The sequence below is a fragment of the Phocoena phocoena genome, chromosome 2, assembly GCF_963924675.1.
Source record: "Phocoena phocoena chromosome 2, mPhoPho1.1, whole genome shotgun sequence".
Classification (NCBI taxonomy): Eukaryota; Metazoa; Chordata; class Mammalia; order Artiodactyla; family Phocoenidae; genus Phocoena; species Phocoena phocoena.
In genome coordinates this window covers 85,094,815-85,120,700 of record NC_089220.1, presented here as the reverse complement: position 1 = coordinate 85,120,700, position 25,886 = coordinate 85,094,815, and the positions used below count along the sequence as shown (strand labels likewise).

General features: G+C 44.6%; 1 protein-coding gene across 1 annotated transcript in view; it reads left to right on the top strand.

Moving 5' to 3' along the window:
• Window positions 1-25,886, top strand: part of EHD4 (EH domain containing 4) — an 85,735-nt gene that overhangs the window by 18,982 nt on the left and 40,867 nt on the right. The window contains exons 2-3 of the mRNA XM_065871130.1: window positions 12,789-12,965; window positions 21,358-21,455. Coding sequence (XP_065727202.1) covers window positions 12,789-12,965; window positions 21,358-21,455 — 275 coding nt within the window. The remainder of the gene's footprint in view (window positions 1-12,788; window positions 12,966-21,357; window positions 21,456-25,886) is intronic.

Here is a 25,886-nt window from a genome sequence, read left to right as displayed (position 1 = left end):
TGATATTTCATTGTTAGTGTAAAGAAATGCAATCAATTTCTGAATGTTAATCTTGTATATCCTGCTACTTGGCTAAATTCATTTATTAGATCTAGTAGTTTTTGGGTGGAGTCCTTAGGGTTTTCTATATACAGTATCATGTCATCTGCATATAGTGACAATTTCACCTCTTCCCTTCCAATTCGGATACCTTTTATTTCTTTTTCTTGTCTAACTGTTGTGGCTAGGACTCCCAATACTATGTCAAATAGAAGTGGTGAGGGTGGGCATCCTTGTCTTGTTTCAGATTTTAGCGGGAAGACTTTCAGCTTTTCACCATTGAGTATTATATTGGCTGTGGGTTTGTCATAAATGGCTTTTATTATGTGAGATGTGTTCCCTCTTTACCCACTTTGGTGAGAGTTTTTATCATGAATCGATGTTGAGTTTTTTCAAATGCTTTTTCTGCATCTATTGAGATGATCATGTGGTTTTTGACTTTTATTTATGTGGTGTATCACATTGATTGATTTGTGTATGTTGAGCCATCCTTGTGAACTTGGGATGAATCCCACCTTGGTTGTGGTGTATGACCTTTTTTATGTGTTGTTGGATTTGTTTTGCTAATATTTTGTTGAGAATTTTTGCATCTATATTCATCAAAGATAATGGCATGTAATTTTCTTTTTTGGTGTTATCTTTGTCTGGTTTTGGTATCATGGTGATGGTGGCTTCATAGAATGTCTTTGAGAGTGTTCCCTCATCTTCAGTCTTTTGGAAGAGTTTGAAAATAATCAATATAAGTTCTTTGTGTGTTTGGTAGAATTCGCTCATGAAGCCATCTGGTCTTGGACTTTTTTTTTTTAATATAAATTTATTTATTTATTTTTGGCTGTGTTGGGTCTTCGTTGCTACACACAGGATTTCTCTAGTTGTGGTGAGTGGGAGCTACTCTTCATTGCAGTGTGCGGGCTTCTTATTGTGGTGGCTTCTCTTGTTGTGGAGCATAGGCTCTAGGCACATGGGCTTCAGTAGTTGTGGCACGTGGGCTCTAGAGCACAGGCCCAGTAGTTGTGGCACACAGGCTTAGTTGCTCTGCGGCATGTGGGATCTTCCTGGACCAGAGCTTGAACCCATGTCCCATGTATTGGCAGGCAGATCATTAACCTCTGCACCACCAGGGAAGTCCCTGGTCTTGGACTTTTGTTTGTAGGGAGCTTTTTTTTTAATTACAGATTCGATTTTACTTTTAGTGATCAGTCCATTCAAATCATTTATTTCTTCTTGATTCCCTTTTGATGGGCTGTATATTTCTAGAAAGTTGTCCATTTCTTCTAGGCTGTCAAATTGTTGGCATATAATTGTGCATGGTATTCTCTTATGGTGTTTCGTATTTCTCTGGTATCAGTTAAGATTTCTCCTTTTTCATTTCTTATTTTGTTTATTTGGGTTCTCTCTCTTTTCTTGGTGAGCCTGGCCAGAGGTTTAGCAATTTCGTTTACCCTTTCAAAGAACCAGCTCTTGGTTTATTGGCTTTTTCTGTTGTTTTTTAAATCTCAACTTTATTTATTTCTTCCGTGATTTTTATTATTTCCTTCCTTCTGCTGACTTTAGGTTTTGTTTGTTCTTCTTTTTCTAATTCTTTTAGGTGGTAGTTTAGGTTGTTTATTTGAGATTTTTTTCTTTTTGTGAGGCAGGCCTGTGTCACTATGAACTTCCCTCTAAGAACTGCTTTTGCAGTATCCCATAGATTTTGTATGGCTGTGTTTTCATTGTCATTTGTCTCAGGTATTTTTTTAATTTCCTTTTTGATTTCTTCGTTGACCCATTTTTTTTTTAGTAACATGTTGTTCAGTCTCCATGTAGTCGTTTTTTTTCTCATTTCTTTTCCCATGGTTGATTCCTAGTTTCAGGTCATTGTGGTCAGAGAAGATGCTTGAAATAACTTCTGTACTCTTAAATTCATTGAGGTTAGTTTTGTGCCTTAGTATGTGGTCAATCCTAGAGAATGTTCCATGTGCACTTGAAAAGAATGTGTATTCTGTTTTTTTGGGACGTAATGTGCTGTAAATATCAATTAAGTCTAACTGTTCTATTGTATCATTTAGGATCTCTGTTGCCTTATTGATTTTCTTCTAGACGATCTGTCCATTGATGTGAGTGAGGTGTTAAAGTTTCCTACTATTACTGTATTCCCATCAATTTATGTCTGTTAGTATTTGTTTTATGTATTTGGGTGCTCCTATATTACGTGCATATATGTTGATGAGTATAAAATCCTCTTGTATTGATCTTTTTATCAATACATAGTGCCCTTCTTTATCTTTCTTTATAGCCTTTGTTTTAAAGTCTTTGTTTTCTGATATGAGTATTGCAACTCCTGTTTTCTTGTCATTTCTATTTGCATGAAATATCTTTTTCCATCCCCTCACTTTCAGTCTATGTGTGCCTTTTGCCCTAGGGTGGGTCTCTTATAGGCAGCATATTGTAGCCTCTTGTATTTTTAATCCAGTCTGCCATTTTATGTCTTTTGATTGAAGCATTCAGTCCATTGAATCCCCTCACTTTCAGTCTATGTGTGCCTTTTGCCCTAGGGTGGGTCTCTTATAGGCAGCATATTGTAGCCTCTTGTATTTTTAATCCAGTCTGCCATTTTATGTCTTTTGATTGGAGCATTCAGTCCATTGACATTTAAGGTAATTATTGATGCACACATACTTATTGCCATTTGAAACCTTGTTTTCCAGTTGATTGTTTCTTCTTTGTTCCTTTCTTTTTGTTTTTCTTTTTGTGGTTTATTTCCTTTTATTTTATGGTTGTGTTCTCTTCTTTTTGGTTTTTGTGAATCTATTGTGTGTTTTTAATTTGTAGTTGCCCTGTTTTTCAAGTATGTTAACCCCTTCCTATATCTGCTTGCTTTAGACTGGTAGTCATATGGGCTGAAACATATGCTTAAAAAAAAAAAATCTGCATTTTCTTACTCTCCTTCCCCACATTTTATGATTTTGATGTCCTTTTTTACATCTTCATGTTTATCGTTTTGATGTTCTTTGTGTTTATCATCGCTTTCACAAATAGGTTTTTTTTTTCTTTCTTTTTGATCTATATACTGGCTAATTTAAGTGATTTACTTTCCAGTTGTGATTTCCTCCTTCCTATATCTTTCTGCTCCTTTTCTATTTAGAGAAGACCTTTCAATATTTCTTTTAGGATAGGTTTAGTATTGCTGTATTCTTTTAGTTTTTGCTTGCCTGAGAAATTCTTTATTTCTCCTCCTATTTTAAATGATAATCTTGCTGGGTAGAGTATTCTAGGTCACATGTTTTTCCCTTTCAAGACTTTGAATATATTTTGCCACTCCCTTCTGGCCTGCAGTGTTTCTGTAGAGAAATCAGCTGATAGCCATATGGGTGTTCCCTTGTAATTAACTCTTTGTTTTTCTCTTGCTGCCATTAGAATCCTCTCTTTATCTTTAATTTTTGCCATTTTTATTATAATATGTCTTAGTGTAGGTCTGTTTGGGTTCATCTTGTTTGGGACCCTCTGTGCTTCCTGTATCTGGATATCTGTTTCCTTTAGATTTGGGAAATTTTCAGCCATAATTTCTTCAAATACATTTTCAATCCCCTTTTCTCTTTCTTCTCCTTCTGGAATCTCTATTATGCATAGACTGACCCACTTTATATTAGCCCATAGGTCTCTTGTATTGCTTTCATTTTTTTTTTTAATTCTGCTTTTTGTCTGCTGTTTTGATTGGGTAGTTTCCATTATTCTATCTTCCAGATCACTTGTCCTTTCTTCTGCATTATTCATTCTGCTATTCAATGCCTTTAGCTCAGCTTTCATCACAGCAAATTAATTTTCTAATTTTTCTTGGCTCCTCCTTTTAGTTTCTAGTTCCTTTTTACAGTAATCTGCATTTTTGTCGATAGCCTTTCTTAATTCCTCCAGTATTTTCATTGCTTCCTTTTTGAACTCCGTGTCTATTAGACTGAAAAGGTCCGTTTCATTGTTTGTTCCTTCAGGGGAATTCTCTTGGTCTTTTGTTTTTGTTTTTGTTTTTTTTCGGTACGCGGGCCTCTCACTGTTGTGGCCTCTCCCGTTGCGGGGCACAGGCTCTGGACGCGCAGGCTCAGCGGCCATGGCTCACGGGCCCAGCCGCTCCACGGCATGTGGGATCTTCCCGGACCGGGGCACGAACCCGTGTCCCCTGCATCGGCAGGCGGACCCTCAACCACTGCGCCACCAGGGAAGCCCATCTCTTGGTCTTTTAACTGGGTGTGGTTCCTCTGCTTCTTCATTTTGCTTTTATTTCTCTTACTCTGTGAGTTTAGGAGAAACAATTGTTTACCGTAGTCTTGGAAGGCTATTTATATGAGGAAGCATCCCTGAATAGCTTGTGGGGGGTTAATATATTTTTGCGCGAGGGCTGTTTTTGGTTTGGATGCTTGCTGTCTCTTTCCTCAGCATGTGCTGGCCATTTCCCCTTGATAGCAGGTTTGCAGGTGCGGGGCCTGCCCACAGAAGTATGCTGCTTTTGATTCCTGTAAACTTCCTCTCCCTTTGTTCTCCTCTCCTTCCTTTCCCTTTCTTCCACCCTCCTTCCAGAGCAGCAGGGAAGGTGGAGAGGAGCAGCTCCAGATGATGACATAGGTTAGACGGCACTGTGCCTTCAGCATATCCCAGCCTGAAGTAGTTTAAATTCCACTCATAGCTGGAAAAATAGAGGTATGAAAGGCTTTACCTAGCAAGTTCCAAATACTTGGTCCAACAGGCCATTCCAGTTTTTCTTGGTCCACTCCCTTAGTACGAGAGCAGTTACAAGGATGATGTCATCTGAACAAACAGTCCTGGTGATAATATGTCAATGATTTAACTAAGGGAAAACAAAAATGAAAAGAGAAGTTAGGTTTCACATTTAAGGAAGACATAGAGTTTTAAAATGGAAGTGAAGCTTGGCCTGACTTAGTTTTTCAATAACTCAAAGAAGATTAAATATTTAAAGTAATCTTGTAATAACTTTTAATGGAATATAATATGTAAAAATACTAGATCACTGTGATGCACACCTGAAACTAATATAATGTTGTAAATCAACTATAATTCAATAAAAATAAATAAGCTAAAAACTTTTTAAAGTAGATGCTTCCTCAGAGATATTTATCTCAGCATTATTTATTTATTTGAAGTATAATTGATGTAGAATGTTGTGTTAGTTTCTAGTGTACAGCAAAGTGATTCAGATATATATATATATATATAAATTCTTTTCCAGATTCTTTTCCATTATGGGTTAGTACAAGATATCGACTGTAGTTCCCTGTGCTGTACTGTAGGTCCTTATCTATTTTATATATAGTAGTGTGTATCTGTTAATCCCAGGCTCCCAATTTACCCTCCCCCTGCCCTTTCCCCTTTGGTAACCATAAGTTTGTTTTCTATCAGCATTTTTTTTTTTTTTTTTTTTTTTTGCGGTACGCGGGCCTCTCACTGTTGTGGCCTCTCCCGTTGCGGAGCACAGGCTCCAGACGCGCAGGCTCAGCGGCCATGGCTCACGGGCCCAGCCACTCCGCGGCATGTGGGATCTTCCCGGACCGGGGCACGAACCCGTGTCCCCTGCATCGGCAGGCAGGCTCTCAACCACTGTGCCACCAGGGAAGCCCTATCAGCATTATTTTTAATAGCAAGAAACGGGAAGCTATTTCAAGGCCAACAGAAAGGAAATGGCAGGCTAAACTGATGCAAACTCACCTCAGAATAGTATGCAGCCATTAAAACTCGTGTTTTCAAATAATTTTTAGTGGTGTGAGGAGAAACTAATGGTGAAAAGTCTAGATGCAAAGTTGTTTAAATGCTTTGATCCCAATTTTATAAAGAAAAACTTATACCTGCAGAAAATGACTGGATGGAAGCATATCAAAATGTTCAAATTAGTCATTGTCCTGTATTAATGTGGTCCTGTGCAAGGTGCTTAACTTGTCATAAGCGCAGCTTTCTCTTCTGTAAGCTAGGGATAAGAATACCTGCTCCAGCAACAGGGAGGGTGAAAGGATAAAGCCTATGTGTGAAATGCCTTATAAACTGTTGTTTGTAAGATTATTATCATTATTATTAGTATTCATCATAATCTGTTGTTTGGTGGTGTCTACAAGCGGTGGTGGTGGTGGTGGTGGTACTTATTGCTAGGAAATAATTATATATTCTGGACCATTTTTATAAGACTTGTGATAATAAATGTTTGATTCTTCTGACATTTCCACTTCTTGGTATTAAACATGAGGATAAACCAAAGAAACTGCTTAAAAAACATCATTTCCAGATTTAGGACAAATCGGAGTTGAAAGACTAACACTTGCTTTCCAGTCCCTTTCCTAGTGAAATGGTGGGTCAGGTATTATCAATCAAAAATACATGATGTAAAACCTTCCAACACATTATAAATTGAAATGTATTTAAATTCATAGCCCTGGATTTAAAAATCAGGAAATAAAACTGTTTCTCTTGCTGAACTCAAAAGTTGTATACTTCAGATATTTTTTTCACAACTCTGTGGTTTAAAACCCTAGCTCTGTGGTTTAAAACCCTAGTAATGCTCAAAGGAACAAAATGACCGTTAGAGTTAAATGCTCTTTTAAAAAATGTCCCAAACCACAGCAATGAATTAAACCTCTAAACTCTCTGCACAGATGCCATTGTATGCACAAATATTTTTAAATCTCATTTAGCATTACACAAGCCATTTCTCTTTCTCATTTCTGGCTTGAGAATTTAAAAAATAATGCTCATAAAACACCCCAGATAGATGTGCCATATTGCTTTTTAGAGTGCTTACTTAATGATTGAATACCAACTAAAAAGTCTTAGATTTGTATATTTGTTATGATTCACAAAACCCGTTCCTGTAAACAGGCCTGTTGGAGGTTGATAGCCTCTTAAGCTCTGATTTAGGGCAGGTAGTGCTCTCACAGGACTAATAGAAATCCTAGGTTCTAATAAACGATTTAATCTATTCGAACCTTTGTTTTCTCATCTGTAAAATGGGGGGTAAAAATAGTACCTACCCCATAAGGAACTTAGGATTAAATAAGTTTATTCATATAAAGACTTTAGTACATAACAAGTTCTCAAACGTTAGGTATATTACTAAAATAATTAATGCCTTTTCCATTATTTCAAGCACAAGTGTGACAGACAAAACCCAGACAGAATGCATGGGTGAATACCCAGGGGAGACGAGGTTTGCAGCTGGAATTTTGGATGTCTATCATTGAGTAATGTGCCTCTTCTAGTTTGTTTGTTTACTTGTTTTTTAGTTATGCTTAAGCTCGTCTTTGAGAGGATGGTGTTTGGGTATGTTGAGGGACTTTTCGTGGTCTTGAAGATATTTGTTCTTCCCCTGTCACAAATGACAATTTTCTTTTTAGCATCTTTATTGGAGTATAATTGCTTTACAATGGTGTGTTAGTTTCTGCTGTATAACAAAGTGAATCAGCTATACATATACATATATCCCCATATCTCTTCCCTCTTGTGTCTCCCTCCCTCCAACCCTCCCTATCCCACCCCTCTAGGTGGTCACAGAGCACCGAGCTGATCTCCCTGTGCTATGCGGCTGCTTCCCACTAGCTATCTATTTTACATTTGGTAGTGTATATATGTCCATGCCACTCTCTCGCTTCGTCCCAGCTTACCCTTCCCCCTCCCCATGTCCTCAAGTCCATTCTCTACATCTACATCTTTATGCCTGTCCTGCCCCTAGGTTCTTCAGAACCTTTTTTTTTTTTTTTAGATTCCATATATGTGTGTTAGCATATGGCATTTGTTTTTCTCTGTCTGACTTACTTCACTCTGTATGACAGACTCTAGGTCCAACCACCTCACTACAAATAACTCAATTTCATTTCTTTTTATGGCTGGGTAATATTCCATTGTATGTATATGCCACATCTTTTTTATCCATTCATCTGTTGATGGACACTCAGGCTGCTTCCATGTCCTGGCTATTGTAAATAGAGCTGCAGTGAATACTCTGGTATATGTCTCTTTCTGAATTATGGTTTTCTCAAGATATATGCCCAGTAGTGGGATTGCTGTGTCATATGGTAGTTCTATTTTTAGTTTTTTAAGGAGCCTCCATACTGTTCTCCATAGTGGCTGTATCAATTTACATTCCCAGCAACAGTGCAAGAGGGCTCCCTTTTCTCCACACCCTCTCCAGCATTTATTGTTTGTAGATTTTTTGATGATGGCCATTCTGACTGGTGTAGGTGATACCTCATTGTGGTTTTGATTTGCATTTCTCTAATGATTAGTGATGTTGAGCATCCTTTCATGTGTTTATGGGCAATCTGTGTATCTTTGGAGAAGTGTCTAGGTCTTCTGCCTATTTTTGGATTGGGTTGTTTGTTTTTTTGATATTGAGCTGCATGAGCTGCTTGTATATTTTGGAGATTAATCCTTTGTCAGTTGCTTCGTTTGCAAATACTTTCTCCCGTTCTGAGGGTTGTCTTTTCGTCTTGTTTATGGTTTCCTTAGCTGTGCAAAAGCTTTTAAGTTTCATTAGGTCCCATCACAAATGACAATTTTTTCTATGAAGTCAAAAAGAAATTTTCTAACCTAAGCAGTGGAAGAAGAAAGACGCTGTCTACATATAGCCTTGCATGAAAGCAGCTCCTTGACCTGGGCTGAGCACAGGAGCCACTTGGATGCAACCGAACCGTGGCCCTCAGCAAACAGGGACAAAGCAGTGTCAGGTCCCACCACCCACTCTGTCCAGCTGCTTAGAGTCCAAATGTCTGCCCCTTTTTTCATTGATGACTTGGCTGGAGACTCTTGGGAGCAGTCACCACTGGAGTTAGCAGCCCTCTCTGAGAACACAGGAAAAGGAGAGTGAGGTGGACCCAGGGACAAAACCCACGGGATGCTGGTGCAGTGGGCTCGCCGGCTCTGAACTGTAGGGGAGTCTTTTCTTGTTCCTTTGAATTCCTGTTACTGCAGATAACACCACAAAGTCTCTGGAACTTGTAGCTTTGGGAAAGCCTCTGAGGTGTCCAAAAAAAAAAAAGTAGTATCACAGTTGATCAGTGTCGTGCATGTGGCTGGGTGGGTAACCCGTTTCGGTGCATCCCACCTCAGGATCCACTCAGACTCTTCCTTTCAAGGTTGCTGGGTTTGAACCTCATCTCTTCATTCTCACTTTGTTCACATCAGATACTCTGTGTCCTGGCTGTTCTTAGTTCCCTCACCGCATGTGACACATGCCTGCCTGCCCAGGGGTGTGACTGAAGTATATCTGAGTTTCACAATCCCCCAGCGTAGCAATGCATTTGTTTTCCGTTTGGGGAGGGTGTCTTTTTGGCTACTCCATGCAGCTTGTGGGATCTTAGTTCCCCGAACAGAGGCTGAACCTGGGCCCTGGCAGTGAAAGCGCTAAGTCCTAACCACTGGTCCGCCAGGCAAGTCCCTCAATCCCCCAATGTAAAGACTCTTCTGGGCAATCAGCTGAGAGTGTCATGTATTAACTCATGTATCTGACAGGTCCTACTCGGGGTCCCAGAAGCTGGGCGCTACGTGGGACCCCAAGGCTATGGGGCTGAGCCTGGTATAAAAGCCTCCGGCCAGGAGGAAGAAGCTCCAGGCTCCCAGTCCTGCATGGCCACTCATGAGTTTGACCAGCAACAAGCCCCTTTTTTGGCTATCTTGGCAAGCCAGCCACTGCTGTTAACGTTGACTCTATGGGAAAGCGCCTGTCAGGTTTCAAGCCAACACTTGGACCTAACCTTTTTGTGAGTCGTGCACTGCAGGAAGCCTGGTGACATTGGCTGCTGACATCTCCCAGTTGTCCCCCTTCCTCGGTGTCTCCCACAGGCCTCCTGGCACTGCCTCATCCAGGCGATGGGGTGTGGAAATCTAACTGCACATGGGATGGGAGTGATCTGGACTTGACTTCTAGCTTTGCTGTTGAATGGTTTCAGACTTAAGATCTCAGAGTGGCTGTAAAACTTAAATTTCTAAATTCATATGTGTATGTGAAATCCACACATTCTGCATACGCTCTGTAAGTGCTGGAGTTTCACAAAATGTGTGATGCTATCACTGTAGCTTTTATCAGTATTTCTAAGATTTGTGTGGAATTTCATAAGAGATTATAAACATGAACCTTTCTGCTCCTAAGAATATTTACTAGGTGCCTGAAAAAGTTTTGAGATTTTTAAAAAATTAAGTTTCAATATGTTTTGAAAAATAGCATCTTCTCTCCCCAGCTTTTCTCCAGGGAGAATGGGGAGAGTTGGCCCCTTGTTGTTAGGGCAGCCCAGCGACCATGCAGGAGGACGGTTTGGAGAGCTCTTTTCCCTCACTTTGGAGGAAATAATTGGGCCATAGTGCCTTATGGAGGCACCCTGAAACTCCCCTTGGGCGCCTCATCTCTGAACAAACTACCAACTGAAGCCCAGGTTTAAATATATCTGGAGACAGCACAAGACCTGTCTGACTGCCTGCATTCCATCTCCACTGAAACACTTACTGTGTGACCTTGGGCACGTTGCTTAGCCTCTCTGGTGCCTCAGTTTTCCCACCTGTAAAATGGGGGTAATGTTAGTATACACCAGGTAGATAGTGTATACTACACCAGGTAAATAATGAGAACAGTTGACTTTTGAACAACACAGGTTAGGAGTGCCAACCCTCTGAGGAGTCAAAAATCCACATATAGCATATGGTTAGCCCTCCATACCCACGTTTCCTCTGTATCCTCAGTACTTCCACATCCACAGATTCAACCACCTGTGGACCATGTAGTACTGTAGTATTTACTACCAAAAAAAATCCACATGTAAGTGGACCTGTGCAGTTCAAACCCATGTTGTTTAAGGGTCGACTGTACTTGGTGAATGCTGGGTGCTGTTATCTGATTTTTTTCACATTTACTCTAAATTTAAGGGACATATTTAAATGCTGTGTCTATTCTGGTGCTCTACAAGTTCATAGAAATGTAGAAACTTTAGATTTAAAAAATAAAAAGATCAAACGTTTAGAGTACAGCCTGCTAAGAGTACTAAACAATTTCAGTTTTATTTACAGAGAAAAAATGAGTCTAAAGGGTGGCTTAACTTATTCTTAGAAAAATGGCAAAATGGTGTTGGATGGTTGGTAGTTCATTCTTTCCCTCTAACCCTGGAAATAAAATCATAGGTTCTGGGCTTCAATTTGATCAGTCAAGACATTTTAGAAACAAAAGAAATGGTTCAGGACCAAACAGACTGTAAGCTGCAGGAATGGGGAGTTGGAGAAAGTTGTGCATGTTTCTGCCCTGAGCCTCCTCCCAGGGCGAAGGATCATCTCCCTGGCAGGGCAAGGACAAAGCTCTGTCACCTCAAACAGGCATTTTCTTCCACCGCCCCCTCCCCCAGTTGCCGTTCACTGTCCCTGCCAAGTGTTCTCTGAAGGTGTTGGCGTTTCCACCTGTTGCTTGGTGATTAGTGAAAAGTATTCCAAAATACTCCCTCCTTATGTTCCCCTTGGTTGCAAAGGAAGGAGGGAGTTGTCTTTGCATCCCCCATCCCATTCCATCCATATAGGCATACATATACCTAAGTGTGTCCCTACATCCTGGAAAGGAAATCTTGGTGGGGAGGAAGGGAGGGGCTCTGACTGGCTTCAGCTAAATGATGTGCTGGTGGAGGTAGGGGGGAGCTATGTTAGGACACAGCCATTTCCCACAGAGAGCAGACTTTCCCCATAGCTCTACCTCTGGCTCCCTTGCCCCACGCCAGCCATGCCACTGAGCCAGTCCTATGCCCTGTAGCGCATCAGTTGGTCTCCTTAGCCCCCTGGATGAACATGCTCAGTGACATCTGCTAGGGCCACTGTGTGCAGGTTAAACAAACTGCACGAGGGCACCTGGGCAACGGGGCATATGGGGGTAAAATCCAGCGAGAGTCCTGCTCGCTAAGCTGTGAGCCCTGGCACAGGGCTGGGTCTGCCTAGAGGAAGGGGCATCTTTTTCCAATTTGCACAGAAAGCTAGGGATGACCCTGGTAATATCTAATCCGAGCCCTCCCCTTAGCAGTCTGCATTGCTGCTCAATTCTTTGGCAATCATCTTCCATGGTCATGACTTCCAGGATCCCAAGGGAGCTGTAAAATGCCCAAGGGAGGCTTTTGGGGCCACACTGACTGCCAGTGATCAGGAAGGAGATGGTTCATCATTTCATTCACTACACTGGGTGCCCTTTGTGGGCAGGCATAGTGCTGGGTCCTGGGAATATACATCTGGCCATAGATATGGGCCTGTCTTCAAGGCCCACAAACAGAGAAGTGCAGCACCCACAGTGAGCACCACGATGGCCACAGGCTCAGGGTGCCTGGGGCCCACAGAGCAGGTGTCCCCAACATGCTAGAGGGACGGGGACGCTTCCCTAAAGGAGGTGGGCCTGAGCAGGGTCTTCCAGGATGCATAGGAGCTGGCTGAGTACTCCTCTCTGAGGTAGTATCTATTGTGCCAATGGAACCGTGACCGGGGATGGCTGTGCTGAGCTAAGGGCCACTTTGAGAAGGCCCAGCAGGTCTGCAAGATGTCTGCCTCTTTCACTAGGCTCCTTACACTGGGGGAAAAAATAGGTCTGTAGATTCTAAGCTTTGAAAATTCATTATTAGCAAAAGAGTACAATGCCAATCATTCTCTTTTTCTTGGGGGTTATATTCTAGGTTTTCAAATGATTATGTTACAAATTGGTAGCCCCAGGAAGCTTTCTGTCCTCTTGCTTTGTGACCACATGCTAAGTTTCTTTTCTTTTCCCCCTCTCCCAGATACTTACTGGAGCAAGATTTCCCAGGCATGAGGATTGGTCCAGAGCCCACCACCGACTCCTTCATCGCCGTGATGTATGGGGAGACTGAGGGCAGCACCCCAGGGAACGCTTTAGTCGTGGACCCCAAGAAGCCATTTCGAAAGCTTAGTCGCTTTGGAAATGCTTTCCTCAATCGGTAAGGACCAGCAAACTGCCATCTTTGGTCAGGTTGTTTAAACCTGTTCTTGGAATTCTTGCCCATTACACGTAAAGGTCCAAAACCAGAAGAACAGAGCATGTGTGTTCTGAAAGAGAGAAGTTATGAGAAAATTCACTATCATATTCAAATACTAGAAAAATTCTCTTAGGAAGTGATCATTTATACTTACTCTGGGTGACTTCAGAGGGCAAAGCTAAGGCCCAGGTTTGGACATTATGAGGCCACACAGTATAAGGAACAAACTTCTAATAATTTGAGCCTCACAGAAATAGATCAAGTTGCCTTGTGAGGTAGTGAGCTCCCTGTGGCTGGCAATGTTACACAGTAGCTGGATGACCGCATCTCAGGCATCGTGTGCTGGGGCCTCCTGCACAGAGAGCTGAGCCCAGAGGACCACTGAAGTTCTCCTGACACCCAGACTTAGTCTTGGTTTTTCCAGGGCTGGTCACCCCACCTCCTTGGCTGTCCCTTTTGCTTCTCAGTCCCATGCTTTGAGCTGCTTCCTCATTCATTAGAGCAAAGAAATAAGCTGCCACCTTTTTCGAATTCCCATGTTATAAAGTCTGTATTCACAAGGGAAACACTAGAGAGAGTGGCTATTGGCTTCTTTTATTTTGGCAGATGATTTACTTCCCTAACAAATTTATTTTTTCTTAAATCCCAAGCATACAGCAGATGAGAGTGGAAAAGAAGCATTCAGGAAAGACTTCTGTTTTTTGTATTTTGGGTTGTTTTTTTTTTTTTGATGTGGACCATTTTTTAAGTCTTTATTGAATTTGTTACAATACTGCTTCTGTATTATGTTTTAGTTTTTTGGTCACAAGGCTTGTAGGATCTTAACTCCCAGACCAGGGGTTGAACCCGCGCCCCCTGCATTGGAAGGCAAAGTCTTAACCACTGGACTGCCAGGGAAGTCCCTCAGGAAAGATTTTGAATGGCAAGGTTCTTTATCTCAGAATTTAAAACCTACTGAAAATAACTCATGCTTTATATAATCGTGTTAATTGAATTCAGAATACATAGAAAAGTAATAGCAAATATTTATATGGCATTTACTATGTGTCTAAACTTTACTTGTAAATTAGCTCTAAATTCTCACAAAAACCCTGTGACATAGGTGCTACTATTATCCCGAACGTAGAGAGGAGGAATTGATGCAGAGAGAGGTTCATTTAAGTTCCACAGGGCCACTCGGCTGATAACTGGCAGTGCTGGGATTGGAACCCAGGCCATCTGGCTAGAGTCCTGCTAGTGACTGCTGTACTGAGCTGCCCAATGGGAGGACGTTTGGACTGAGAATCACTGCCTACTGCCCTCTATCTAACATTTAAGGCTGTCCTCAATCTAGCCCGCCAACAATGATGATGAAGATGATAATGATTATGTCCTAAATTATAGATTAATAATTTCACATACACCCTCTTTTCAGGGCTAATAAGACAGATGACACTAGGGCCATTTTACAGATGAGAAAACTGAGAGCAAAGAAGTAAAATGACTTGCCCAAGAAGATGCAGAGACAGGGCTAGAATTCAGGCTCCCTTTTCCCTTTTACCTATTGCCCTGCACCTCATGAAGCACCAGCAAAGAAGAGTTCCTATCCTTCTAGCCACCTGGTGGCCATGTATACCTGAAGCTCGCGTCAGGGATGTACCACCTGGAAACTGATAGCATACTTAAGAGTAAACAGCCTGCTTAAGTTGTATCTACACGGCAGTGCTGCCGTTTCACCCGGCACTAGCACAAGGAAGAGGGTCAGTTAGCGTGGGGTGCCCAAATGTGTGTATGTAATTATAGCATCCCTGTGGGAACAGCAGCAGGCTTAGCTCTAAAGGCAGGCAAACTTCTTTCTACATAGCATACTTTCTGGCAATTAGGTCAAAATACAATACTTAGTAGGGAGGAGAACTGGTTGTCTGCTGTGGAGAACTTCCACCCCCCACCATACTGAGCAACCACCTGTCCCCACTACCCGTACGGGACAGGTCTCATTATTCTGGCCCTCCCATTACAGGCTGTGGGCTTGGGCATCTACCCCCCACTGGGGAGTCTTTAAAAGAGTTTAGTACTTCGCAAGATGGTACCAGCCTCGAAGCATTAAACAAACCAGTGGAGCTTAAGCCTTGATCTCTAAGGCTGGTTTCTAAGAAGGTAACGGGAGGTTTACAGTGCACTTCTGAGGAACGAAGACAAATTCCCAAAAAGACAGCTTTGAATGCTAGAAATTCCAAACCTGAACAATAGAAAAAGAAAAGGACTTGAGTGTGGAACAAAGAGTTCTATGGAAAATAATGCGACATTCTGAGACTCCACCGTGCTGCTCTACTTTCTAGAGGAATTCCACAGGCAAGCCTGTCTCGGAGTTGCTCTGTGGGAATGTGGTTATTGAGGTTCCGAAGTCTCTTGTCAGAAGGCAGTTCCACCTCAGGGGTGGAACAACCTAGGGGAGGGACAACCCAGCAGCACACTGAGGGCACAAGCCCTGGGGGACAACAGCGTGTTTTGGTCAGTTCAAGAAATGTCAGGAGTTGGCCTCTGACACTTCCCCCTGCAGCTTACATTTGGATCGCATGTTAAATTTTTCCCTCAATCTACTTTTCTGAAAATGGTAATCTTTTTTTTTATTTAATCCAGATAGCTACAGACATCATTTTCAGTTTAGGATCTACAATTTAGGATTAAATTGTAGACTTCCACAGAAGAAATTATTAATCTCATTTACTTCTCTGTTTCTCTTTGAAAAATAACTTTAATTGCTGGCCCTAGGGCTTGAAATTTTGAAACTTCCTTTTGAGCTGAAGGAATCTAAACAGTACTTCCAATGCTCCTGTCATTTTAGCCAGGCCTGATGGTGGTGATGGTGTGATAAAAAACAAACCAATAATAAAACCAAGACAAAAAAACTCCACTGTCTTAAATTTGCATAATGATTTAGCAATAATAGAATATATATATGTATTTTTGGACTTACCGTTACCTCTATGTTTGTAACTGAATGAGGCTTCATTCAATAGACTTTTTTTGGACTGTGAATATTACATAGTCACTTAGTACCATTGGGATTTTTTAAAGAACTGATTTAATACAAGTAAACAGCATCGGTCGACACACATGCTGGCTCCACCAGATAATTTAGCCGCAGAAATTAAGGAAAATAGGCTCTTGCCAAGAATCACTCTTGATTCACTAGCAAAACTAATTTTTTTTTTTTTAAACATGAGAGATTAACTGGTTAGGGGTGGAGGGTGTTTTGTTTTGGGTTTTGTGGTGTGCTTATCCGTAATAAACTCCCTGAAGCCCTTTCCGTTAATCTTTAACCTCAGGATTTGTGGTGGCTCCTGGATCATCAAGCCATTGTTCTTTGTTGGCAGCTGCCTGCACAGCCCTGGTCCTGTCATCCCAGAAAACCAGCTTTTTCCCCTATGGTGGTTGGGAGAGGGAGGTTTGATTGAGAAAAGTCTGTGTTTAGGTCAAACTGCATGGAATTGCCAATATTCAACCATCTTTTTGCTTGTAAAAGTGGTAGTTCCTTAAGACTCAGTCTAAGGGGTAACCATGGGCTTTTCATAGTCTGGATGTGAAATTAAATTCCTCGTAGGCAGTGGAAGTTTAGATCAGGTCTTTGTGGTAGGACCATGTAATAATAATTGGTTATTACAGGTTAGTTGTCAAAGTCTTTTTGCGTATTGGGTGCTGTTCACTCTGCCAGTTTAGGAAGTTGTGTAATCTCTCTGATCTTACTCTTATCAGTAAAGTGAACTGGGGCAAAAACAGCTCCATACTCTCTTCCATTGTAAGCTTAGGTTTATTTGAACCTAAAGACAACCTGGGAGTCCTCAGGCTGGTAGAATTGCTCAGAGACTTGACCAAGGCCAAGAGGTGAGTGAGAAGGAAGATGGCCAAGAACCAGATCTTCTGCTTCCCGGTCACTGCTCCACCCTCCACCAATGGATTGAGAGCAGGTCACACAAAGGGGCTTCTTTGGTGGGGAATTCCAGGGCTATGGCATGTCACTCCTTTATTTTAGGATGTTGCCTTCTGTTGATAAAGATAAACAGCGGTGATTCAAATGCATGAAATGGCAGTAGCAGCCTAACAGTTAAGAGCCGGACTGGGGTCAGAACTGCCAGGTTCGCATCCCAGCTCCCTCACCTACCAGCTATGTGACTTGGCAAGTTATGGCATGTGACCCTTCTGTGCCCTTGTTGGGGAGGAAGAGATTTTCCTCCACCCTTCTGGGTTCTTCTGGCTGGTCCAAGAGTTAAGTTGACATGAGACAGATTACCAGAAGAAAATCAAACAAAAATTTAATTACGTGTATACATGGGAGAGATCCAGGAAAACCGAGTAACTAACTCCCCCAGATGGCTGAAGCCCTCACCTTAAATACCATCTTCAGTTAAAGACAAAAGAGGATGTTGGGGGTAGTGGTTTGGAACCTGTAAGGGGAAGAAGGCAGTTGACATGGAGCTGGAAAATAATGTTTGGTAAACAAATGTTTGCTGGGCCATGCAGAGACAATGGGACACAGAGAGGAGTTTTAACAAATGGACTTTGCGAGGTTCCCCCCATATACTCAGCTAGTTCATACTGTGTTTATCTCTGGTGACAGCTCCCTTCCTGGAACAGGTCCTCTGTCTACATTCCTTAGGCAGTGAGAGGGGAGGTCAAAGATTCTTCCTGAGTCTTTCTGGGCCTTAAAAATAATCAGCCTAAATTAATCCTCATGCCAATGAGACACATTTTCGGGGTGGCCAGATTTGCTCCCCTCCACCCCAGTCTCATCCTTTGTAGAATGGAGGCACACAGCCCCACTGCTGAAGGTTGTGGCCGTGATTGAGTGCGTTAATGGAAAGCGCTTAGGACAGTGCCTGGCACACAGTAAGTGGTCAGTGGATGCTTGTGTCATTTGATCATTGCTGCAACTACTGGGTATCACTGCACTGGAAATCACATCACTATTAAGCTACTGCCTGGCTCTTTTAAAATGTTGATCACTGAATTGGAATGTTAGTGTTTGAAGGTGATTTTAGGGACTGAAATCCCCTTACCTCCTTGTCTTACTGTGCCGCAGGACTTCCAGCCACCTGCCTGAGACCTTATAGCCCAGACCATTCGTTTTCTCACCCCCTCTCTGCTACCCCTAAGCCTTCCTTGGTTGTGGGGTGACGGGGAATTCGGGTCCAATGTAGGGTTCGATCCCCTCCTCCTCTCCTTTTATCAAAAATAAAATATATCAAGCCAGCCCTGGGTGAGGGACATATTTCATAAAGCTTACGTGAGGCTCCTGGGCTTAACTGGCACGTGTGCGTATTTCACGTGAAATGTAGAAGGCAAGGCACGGGTACACTTTGTGCTTGTTAGTCCCTCTGAAAGAAGTAGGAAATCCATCTTGGGACAGCAAATCTGTGCTTGGAAACATTGCAGCAGACATATCACTGGGAAAGGCCTGCCCCAAGGCTGACTGTGTTATATCCAATAAAGAATCCACTTTTCACCTTCCTTTTATGGAACATCAAAGGAAGATAAGATTGCTATAACAGCATTGCATTAGGGTTTTTTCTGATTATAGTACAACCATTTAAGAAAACGTATGTGTGGTTCTAACCCCTAGAGTGTGGGCCATGCCCCCACACAGGGGTCTGAAAGCTGACTGTGCCCTGTGCTCCTTTGCCTACCTCCCCACCTCCCCCACACACATGCTGGGCAGGCTGTGCAAAGTCCAGCTCTGTACACACAACCCCTGTCACCCTCTCTCGGGGTGCCCCTGGAGAGCCCCCTCCTCCTCCCCCTCTCCTCCCCTCCCCCTCTCCTCCTCCCTCCCCCTCCTCCCCTCCTCCTCCTCCTCCTTCTCCCCCTCCTCTCTCCTCCCCCTCCTCCTCCCCTCCTCCTCCCCCTCCCTTCCCCCTCCCCTCCCCTCCCCCCTCCTCCCCCTCCCCCTCTCCTCCCCTCCTCCTCCCCTCCCCTCCCTCCCCTCCCCTCCTCCTCACCTTCCCCTCTCCTCCCTCCCTCCCCTCCCCCACTCCGCCCCCTCCCCCATCCTCCTTCCCCTCCCTCTTCTTTTCTCCCCCCTCCCCCTTCCCCTCCCCTTCCCCTCCCCCTTCCCCTCCCCTTCCCCTCCCCCCTTTTGTCTGCAGTCATCCCTCCTGGCCCTGGGCCTGCTCCCTGTATGTTGCGTGGTGATATCACCACATCAGACCATCTTGTTTTGTGGCTTACACATTTTGTCTCTGCTGTCACGTCAGGAGGCATGGGAGTTGTTGAAACCTTGTCTCTTTGTATGGAGGGAGTGGATGGTTTCTAAATTTTGAATCCCTCTGTTAACTTCACATTAGAATCCAAGGGTTTTGTGTTTTGGAAAAATTGGTATCAAGTGTGAGCTTGTGGTTCCGGAAAAAGGTCTGCCTCTCACAGGAATACTTTATGTGAAAAAGTTTCACATATGTGCAGTTTTCTCAGCATTGCCAGATGTCTTGAGCCATCTGATAAAAAGGATGGGACTATGATAAGAGACCTAATTACCACAAGAAATGCAGTCCACCACAGACGTGCTCAGAACTCTGTTCCTACCCCAATCTAGAGACTTGAATATGGCGTTTTTTGCTCTGTGAACTTACAGAGAATGTGTAGTGATCCCGGTGCACTTTATTCTCACAGATCTGCTGTCTGAGTGTTGGGCAGTGGGGTTTATAAAGGTGGAGGGGCAGGAGAAAATCAGAAATGAGGGACTTCTCATAAATTAACTTAACCCCTTATTTTTAATGTTATGAGGTTTTTAACTTTACGGGTTGAGTTCTACTCACCTGACATCAGAAATACCAGGCTGCAGTCTCCAGCCAGCCACGCATTAGCAGCATGGCCTCACATGTCGTAACCGCTCTGTGCTTCAACTTTTCCAGCTGCAAAATGATCATAGTTATCATTCCTACATCTTCCTGGGATGACTTGAAAATGTGGGAAACAATATCTGAGAAACTTGTCCCAAGCACCTTCAGTGAAAGTTCATTTGCAATGTCAGTAATTGCATGTCTCTCTCAGGGCTGCCCACGCCTGCCCGGGGGCTGTGCTGTCCACATGTGCTGTGAGGGCCAGGCAGGCCTCCCTCTCCTGCATTCTCAGCATATTTACTTTCTGAGTAATCCCACCTTTTCCACTGAATGGAAGAACTGAGCTTTCCCCAAGGATTTTCAAGCCTTTTGCCCACACAGATACCAAAGTTAGCCATTTACAATATAGGAGAAGGAGAGACACTCTAGTTTCTGCCTTAAAACATACACAGTGCCTAACAGGGATCCCCCCAGGTTGCCTGGGGTGGAAGTAACAAAGCATTTCCCTCTGGTCCTCTAGAGTTACACCGTGTTAAAGCTAAAAGAACCTCGCCAACCCCTGGTCCAAGTGTCTCCATTGACACATGAGAAAACTGAGGCCCAGAATGGGGAAGCCCTTGCCCAGGGTCCCAGGCAAGTTACTGGCAAAGGATGAGCTGAACCTGAACCCAGGTCTGCTGACGCACAGGCCACAATTTTCCTGCCACTTCACTCTGCTTCCAAGGCCAACGCCAGGGCAGCCGACAGGAACCACAGCAGAGGGATGGGGATGAGAAGGAGGAGGTGGTATCGGGAAGGTGATGGACAAGGAAGGAGGCTGGGAGATGCTTGGCCAGGACCCTGCCTACCCCTACCCCTTTGTCCACTCTTAGGGCACCGAAGCACTTGGAGGATTTGGGGTGTTGCCCACAGGTGCCTGCCCCACCCTGAGCCTGGAGCCATAGCATGTCCCTGGGGCATCGGACAGTGAAAACAGGCCCTAGTACCTCTGCTGTCACGTTAGGGAGTGACAGGGGCTGGACAGAGCTTGGGATACCCCAGCCCAGTGGGGCAGTGACCCTGAAGGAAGCATGGGATTCCCGGGGAGGAAAAGTCTGGGACGTTTGTCTAAGGAGCAGGATAGAGGAGGGGCGGGTGGGGCTGGTGGCCTTTGGAGTCACACCAACCTGGGTTTAAAGCTTAGCTCTGAGTGACCCTGAGCAAGTTACGTAACCTCCCGGAGGTAAACAGTGTTGCCTTCCTCGTGAGATTAATATGAGGAACAAATGAGATGATGTTTGTAAAATACCTGTGTTCAATAAACGTTAGCTAAAATAAAATTAACAGTAAGGGATCTGGTGGTAGGGAGCATCCAGTGCCCGGCCACCCTCCAATAGCTGCCCTGTGAACCAGCATCTAGTCTCCAGTGGAGGTGCCATCAGTCTCCTCCAAGCCCCCGCTTTTCAGAAGATGTCAGTAGCCAGGAGAGGCCAAGGAGCTCCGAGGTTAGAGCACTCTGCAACATGCAGGTTCTGATCCCACCTTTGATCCCTTTCTTCCAGATTCATGTGCTCCCAGCTGCCCAATCAGGTCCTGAAAAGCATCAGCATCATCGACAGCCCCGGCATCCTGTCTGGGGAGAAGCAGCGCATCAGCCGAGGTCAGTGCCCACCCTGCCCTTCCGGGCTCCCCACCCCTCACCCGGGGCCGGCTGAGTCTTTCTCTGATGTTGGCAGAGGATTTCTGCCCCTGTTATATTCTATCCATCCTCCAGGGCACCCCCAGCATCCCTGGGCAGCCCCGGGGTCCAGAGCTAAAGAGGTCCCAGGAAATAACCAGGAAGTCATATGGTCAGAAGTTCTGCTCTTTCAACTGAGAAACTTTCTGGAGCCTTAGCCATAACCTCTTAATTCCTTTAAACACTGTCATGTAATACTAGTACCCACCTCACATAAATCTTCAGACTTTAAGAGGGGACCACTTGCTGACCACTCACTTGGACACATGACAAAAAATAAAGAAGGCCAGCTGGTGACAGCAAAGGAGAGAGCCCTCCCAGCTGCTCTTCCTCCCTCCCCCAGTGCCGTGTATTCCACCCCAGTCACCTCTGCAGCACCCTTCTATTGAGTGAGCCTTTATTGCTATCTGCTTCGTGCCAGATGCTGTACCGCACACTGGGGATGCAGAAAGAGCAGGTGCAGTTTCTGCCCTGGAGGAGCTTGTGTTCTAACGAGGAAAACAGACATTAGTTTCGTTATCACAGAAATAAATAGAGAACAAGAGCTGGGATACTCACTCTGCGATGGGGACTGTCTATCAGAGTGTAAGGAGGATATCTGGCCTTGGCGTGTTGGGAAAGGCTCTCCAGAGGAAGAGACGTTGGAGCCGGAATCTGGAGGATGAATAGGAATTACCTAAGGGAAGCTCTGGGATGGGAAAGGAGAGACAATAAGGCGTTCAGAGGAGATTTGTGGAGAATAGAAAACGCTTGTGAAGAACAGTGACGTCTGGGCTTCTTCAGCCTTCACAACACAAGGCTGAGGCAGTACTGTTTCCAGACCCGTGCACTGTGGTTAAATAGATGGGCCTGCGATCTCCCCCACCTTCCCGGTAAAGGGGCTGTTGGAAGCAGACCAGAGGACTGTTTACTTACAGAGAGGAAATTCCTGACAGGGAGGGCACTAGGATGGGTTCCTGTGGTCCCAGTGGCAGGTCAAGTTCCCTTGCCCTGGCCCTTGAAACAGAGGACAGTTCCTGGAGGCTTTGCTGGGAGGGAGAGGCTGGAGTGGATGCGTTGCTGCTGTCACTTCTCACTGGTAACTCTTTACAGCCCCTGAACAGGAGCAGTGGGGTTATGGCCAGCCAGTGAACTGCCCCACTCCTGAAGCCAAAGAACGTTACACAGGCCCTAGGACACACCTGGGAGCTAGAAAGCAGAGGTCCCGTGACAGGGTTAAAGAAAGGGCTCCCCATGTCTATAAGCCCTCTCTTCTCATGCCATCTGAGAAATGCTGGTTTTGCAGCCTCCAACTACCGTGCTGTGCCTTCACCCATTCGTTCAGGGACTTAGTGGGCCATTAGGCCTCCCTGAGGCCTCCAAGAACAAAATAACAGTTGTAAATGGTTTTCTCCAGCTCCTTAGTGACTTTTGTTTTTGTTTTTGCGGTATGCGGGCCTCTCACCGCTGCGGCCTCTCCCTGTCACGGAGAACAGGCTCCGGATGCGCAGGCTCAGCGGCCATGGCTCACGGGCCCAGCCGCTCCGCGGCACGTGGGATCTTCCCGGACCGGGGCACGAACCCGTGTCCCCTGCATCGGCAGGCAGACTCTCAACCACTGCGCCACCAGGGAAGTCCCTTAGTGACTTTTTCTCCTGCATATACAAACATACCTTTTTTAACAGAAATGAGATTGCCATGCACATTTGCTACAACTTGATTTTTTGCCATAACAGCTATCACGGATCATTCTATGCCAGTATATTTAAATTACTTTATTCCTTTTGACAGCTTCTTAGATTCTATCAAAGGGGCATAACGTCATTTATTTAACTGATTTGTGGATGTCGTGTGGTTAATAATTTTTCCCTCTTGCATACAGCACTCCAGAGAGACATCTTTTGTGTATCTTTACACCTCGGTGCCAATAGATTTTTTATTTTTTTAAAAACCAATTTAGGACCATTAATTTGGCCCCATTAAACATTGCTCTGAAAAATACAGTGTTTTATTTTAAAAGGAAAATAAAGCAAACCCACGTCCCACAGCTTTTCAAGCTGCCTATGTTTCCACTGCTTCTGCGTGTCTGACGGAAGTATGCTGGAGATATATGTGGTCCTGGAAATTTTCTTTTTGCCTCTAAATTTTAGGACCTCTGGATTTTAGCTTCAGCCTTATCCATTCCTTTTCACTGGCAGGCCTTTGACCAATGTTAATCATCCATGTTCTTCAGGGTTTCTCCTGGGCTTAGTGATTCTAAGTGTCTTTCAACCTATAGCTCCTTCAGAGTAGTTAGCCTGGTGTAATGCTCTCAGGATGCTTTGAAGACAGTTCTTTTTAACACTTTATAATAACTGACTCATATCCTGACTTACTGTGGCATGTCCTTCTTCACATCCTATGCCCAAAAATAGCACATATGGTTCCAACCAGTCAGCTGGTCCCTGCCGCCCTGACAGACAGCAGCTGATGGGGAAGGACCCAGAGCGGCAAACAATGGCAGCACCGGGCACTGCGGCCAGGGTCCCCAGGCTTAGGTGCCGTACCGTGTTCGGGCACCGTGGCTGGTTGGAGTCACTTAGCTGACAGTTTCAACCCCAAAGAATATTAACCCCAGAGAATGTGTAGTGTTTTAAAGCTGCTTCAGCTTAAACTATTGCAAACAGCGCTGCATTCTCACACACGCTCCTGTCTGCTTCCATCCCTCCAGCTCCTAAATCACAGCACCACCTTCGCCAGTCATCTGTGTCAACACTGGATGAGGCACGGGTACAAACTGTGACCCCACAGAACATTTGAAACATCCGCCACTGACCTTATTGGTGGGACTTTGCCTCCCTGACGGGTGTTTCGTCTGTGAAAGAGGAAGGGGGCAGCTGCTGCCCCTCCTCTTGTCCCTTAGTGCAGTTGATGGATTAACCCTCAGCAGGCAGAGTCTCATCAAGCAGGTCCCTCTTACACATGTAGCGTCTCCTTGGAGTGTGTATTCACAATAGCAGTATGAGAACAGCCACCGGGTATTGAGCCCTTGCTGTGTGTCTACAGCGTGCTCTTCATTTAGGACTTGCTAAGTTAAACCTGCACACAGTCCTGCACAGACAGGAGCCCAGCCCTGACTAGGGAACCCCTCGCCCTCGCTCCTCTGGGAAAGCGGAGCCTAACAGCGATGGTAAGAATTCTTTCCCCAGCTGCTGGGCAGATGGGCAACCAGGCTTGACATCCGGGGATTGGACAGAGTAAAAGCTGTTAACGAGGTGCTGCTTTTGGAGAACAAGCTGAGGGGATGTGTCCTTCAGGCAGTGGCTGCAGGCTGACGCCGCTGTGTGGACCTAGTCCACCCTCTAGCCTGCAGGGTTGTGCAGCCCTGGCTGAGCACACGCTGGGCAGACAGTGCAGCTACAGGAGGAGGTGATGAGCATGGGGTGACTGCAGAGCACCCCCAAGAAGACCTGCTGACTGCATCACACTCAGAGTCCTCCCCATCTGCATGGGATGAGGCAGATGGCAGGTGGGGCAGTGGAGCGTCGTGCTACTTTGCTGGTGGTCGAACAGGGAAGGAGGGACCTCAGCTGGGGAGCTGGCCTCGTCATCACTGGCAGCCCTTGGGCACCCCCAGGGAACTGCCCAGGTACCCCGAGCTCTGGGAACCAGATGGCCTAGTGAGGGTATATCTCCAGGAAGGAATCCTGAACCCAGGTTCAGTCACGTGCCTCCCCTTACCTGTGGCTCCCTTCTTCCTTGTTCATTCTTCTCTCTCGTGACATCATAAGCCTGCTTCCTTTTTACTCTGTGCTGAGTAGAGGGGGCAAGTGTGATTACACGGAGGACATTGCTCTTCTCTTGGCCAAAGTCACAGGTGACCAGAAGAAACAGTTGACATTTGTACATGATGATTCGTATTTTGGGGTGTTCGGTTTGAGGCAAAACATGGCAAACCCACTCTTATGTTAGAAGTGACCTTTACCAATTAGAATGTGTCTTAGTACAGCCTTCTCATCAGCAGGTCCTTAACATGGACCCTGGAAGTCAGGTCCCTGCTCTATGCTCCAGAGTGAAACAAGAATGCATAGTCAGCATTGGAGGGGAGTAAATGTTGTCTAAATCTCCTCTTTGGGAGTTCTATAAATAAAACCCCCTAGAGTAATTGATTTTGAAGCAATTTTTAGTATACTACTCCATATGGAAACCCATTACCCTTCTGACGTTCCTTGGTTTAATTATAGTTAACAGAAAATCTTTAGGAACAGAAGGGTGAGCTTAGATACTAACTTGTAGTTTTCTTGCCTGACATAGAGAATTCCCATCAAGCAGGAATTAAAATATTCTGGTATATTTTTAATAGTAACTTTATTCTACTGAAGTAAGAGCTACCTA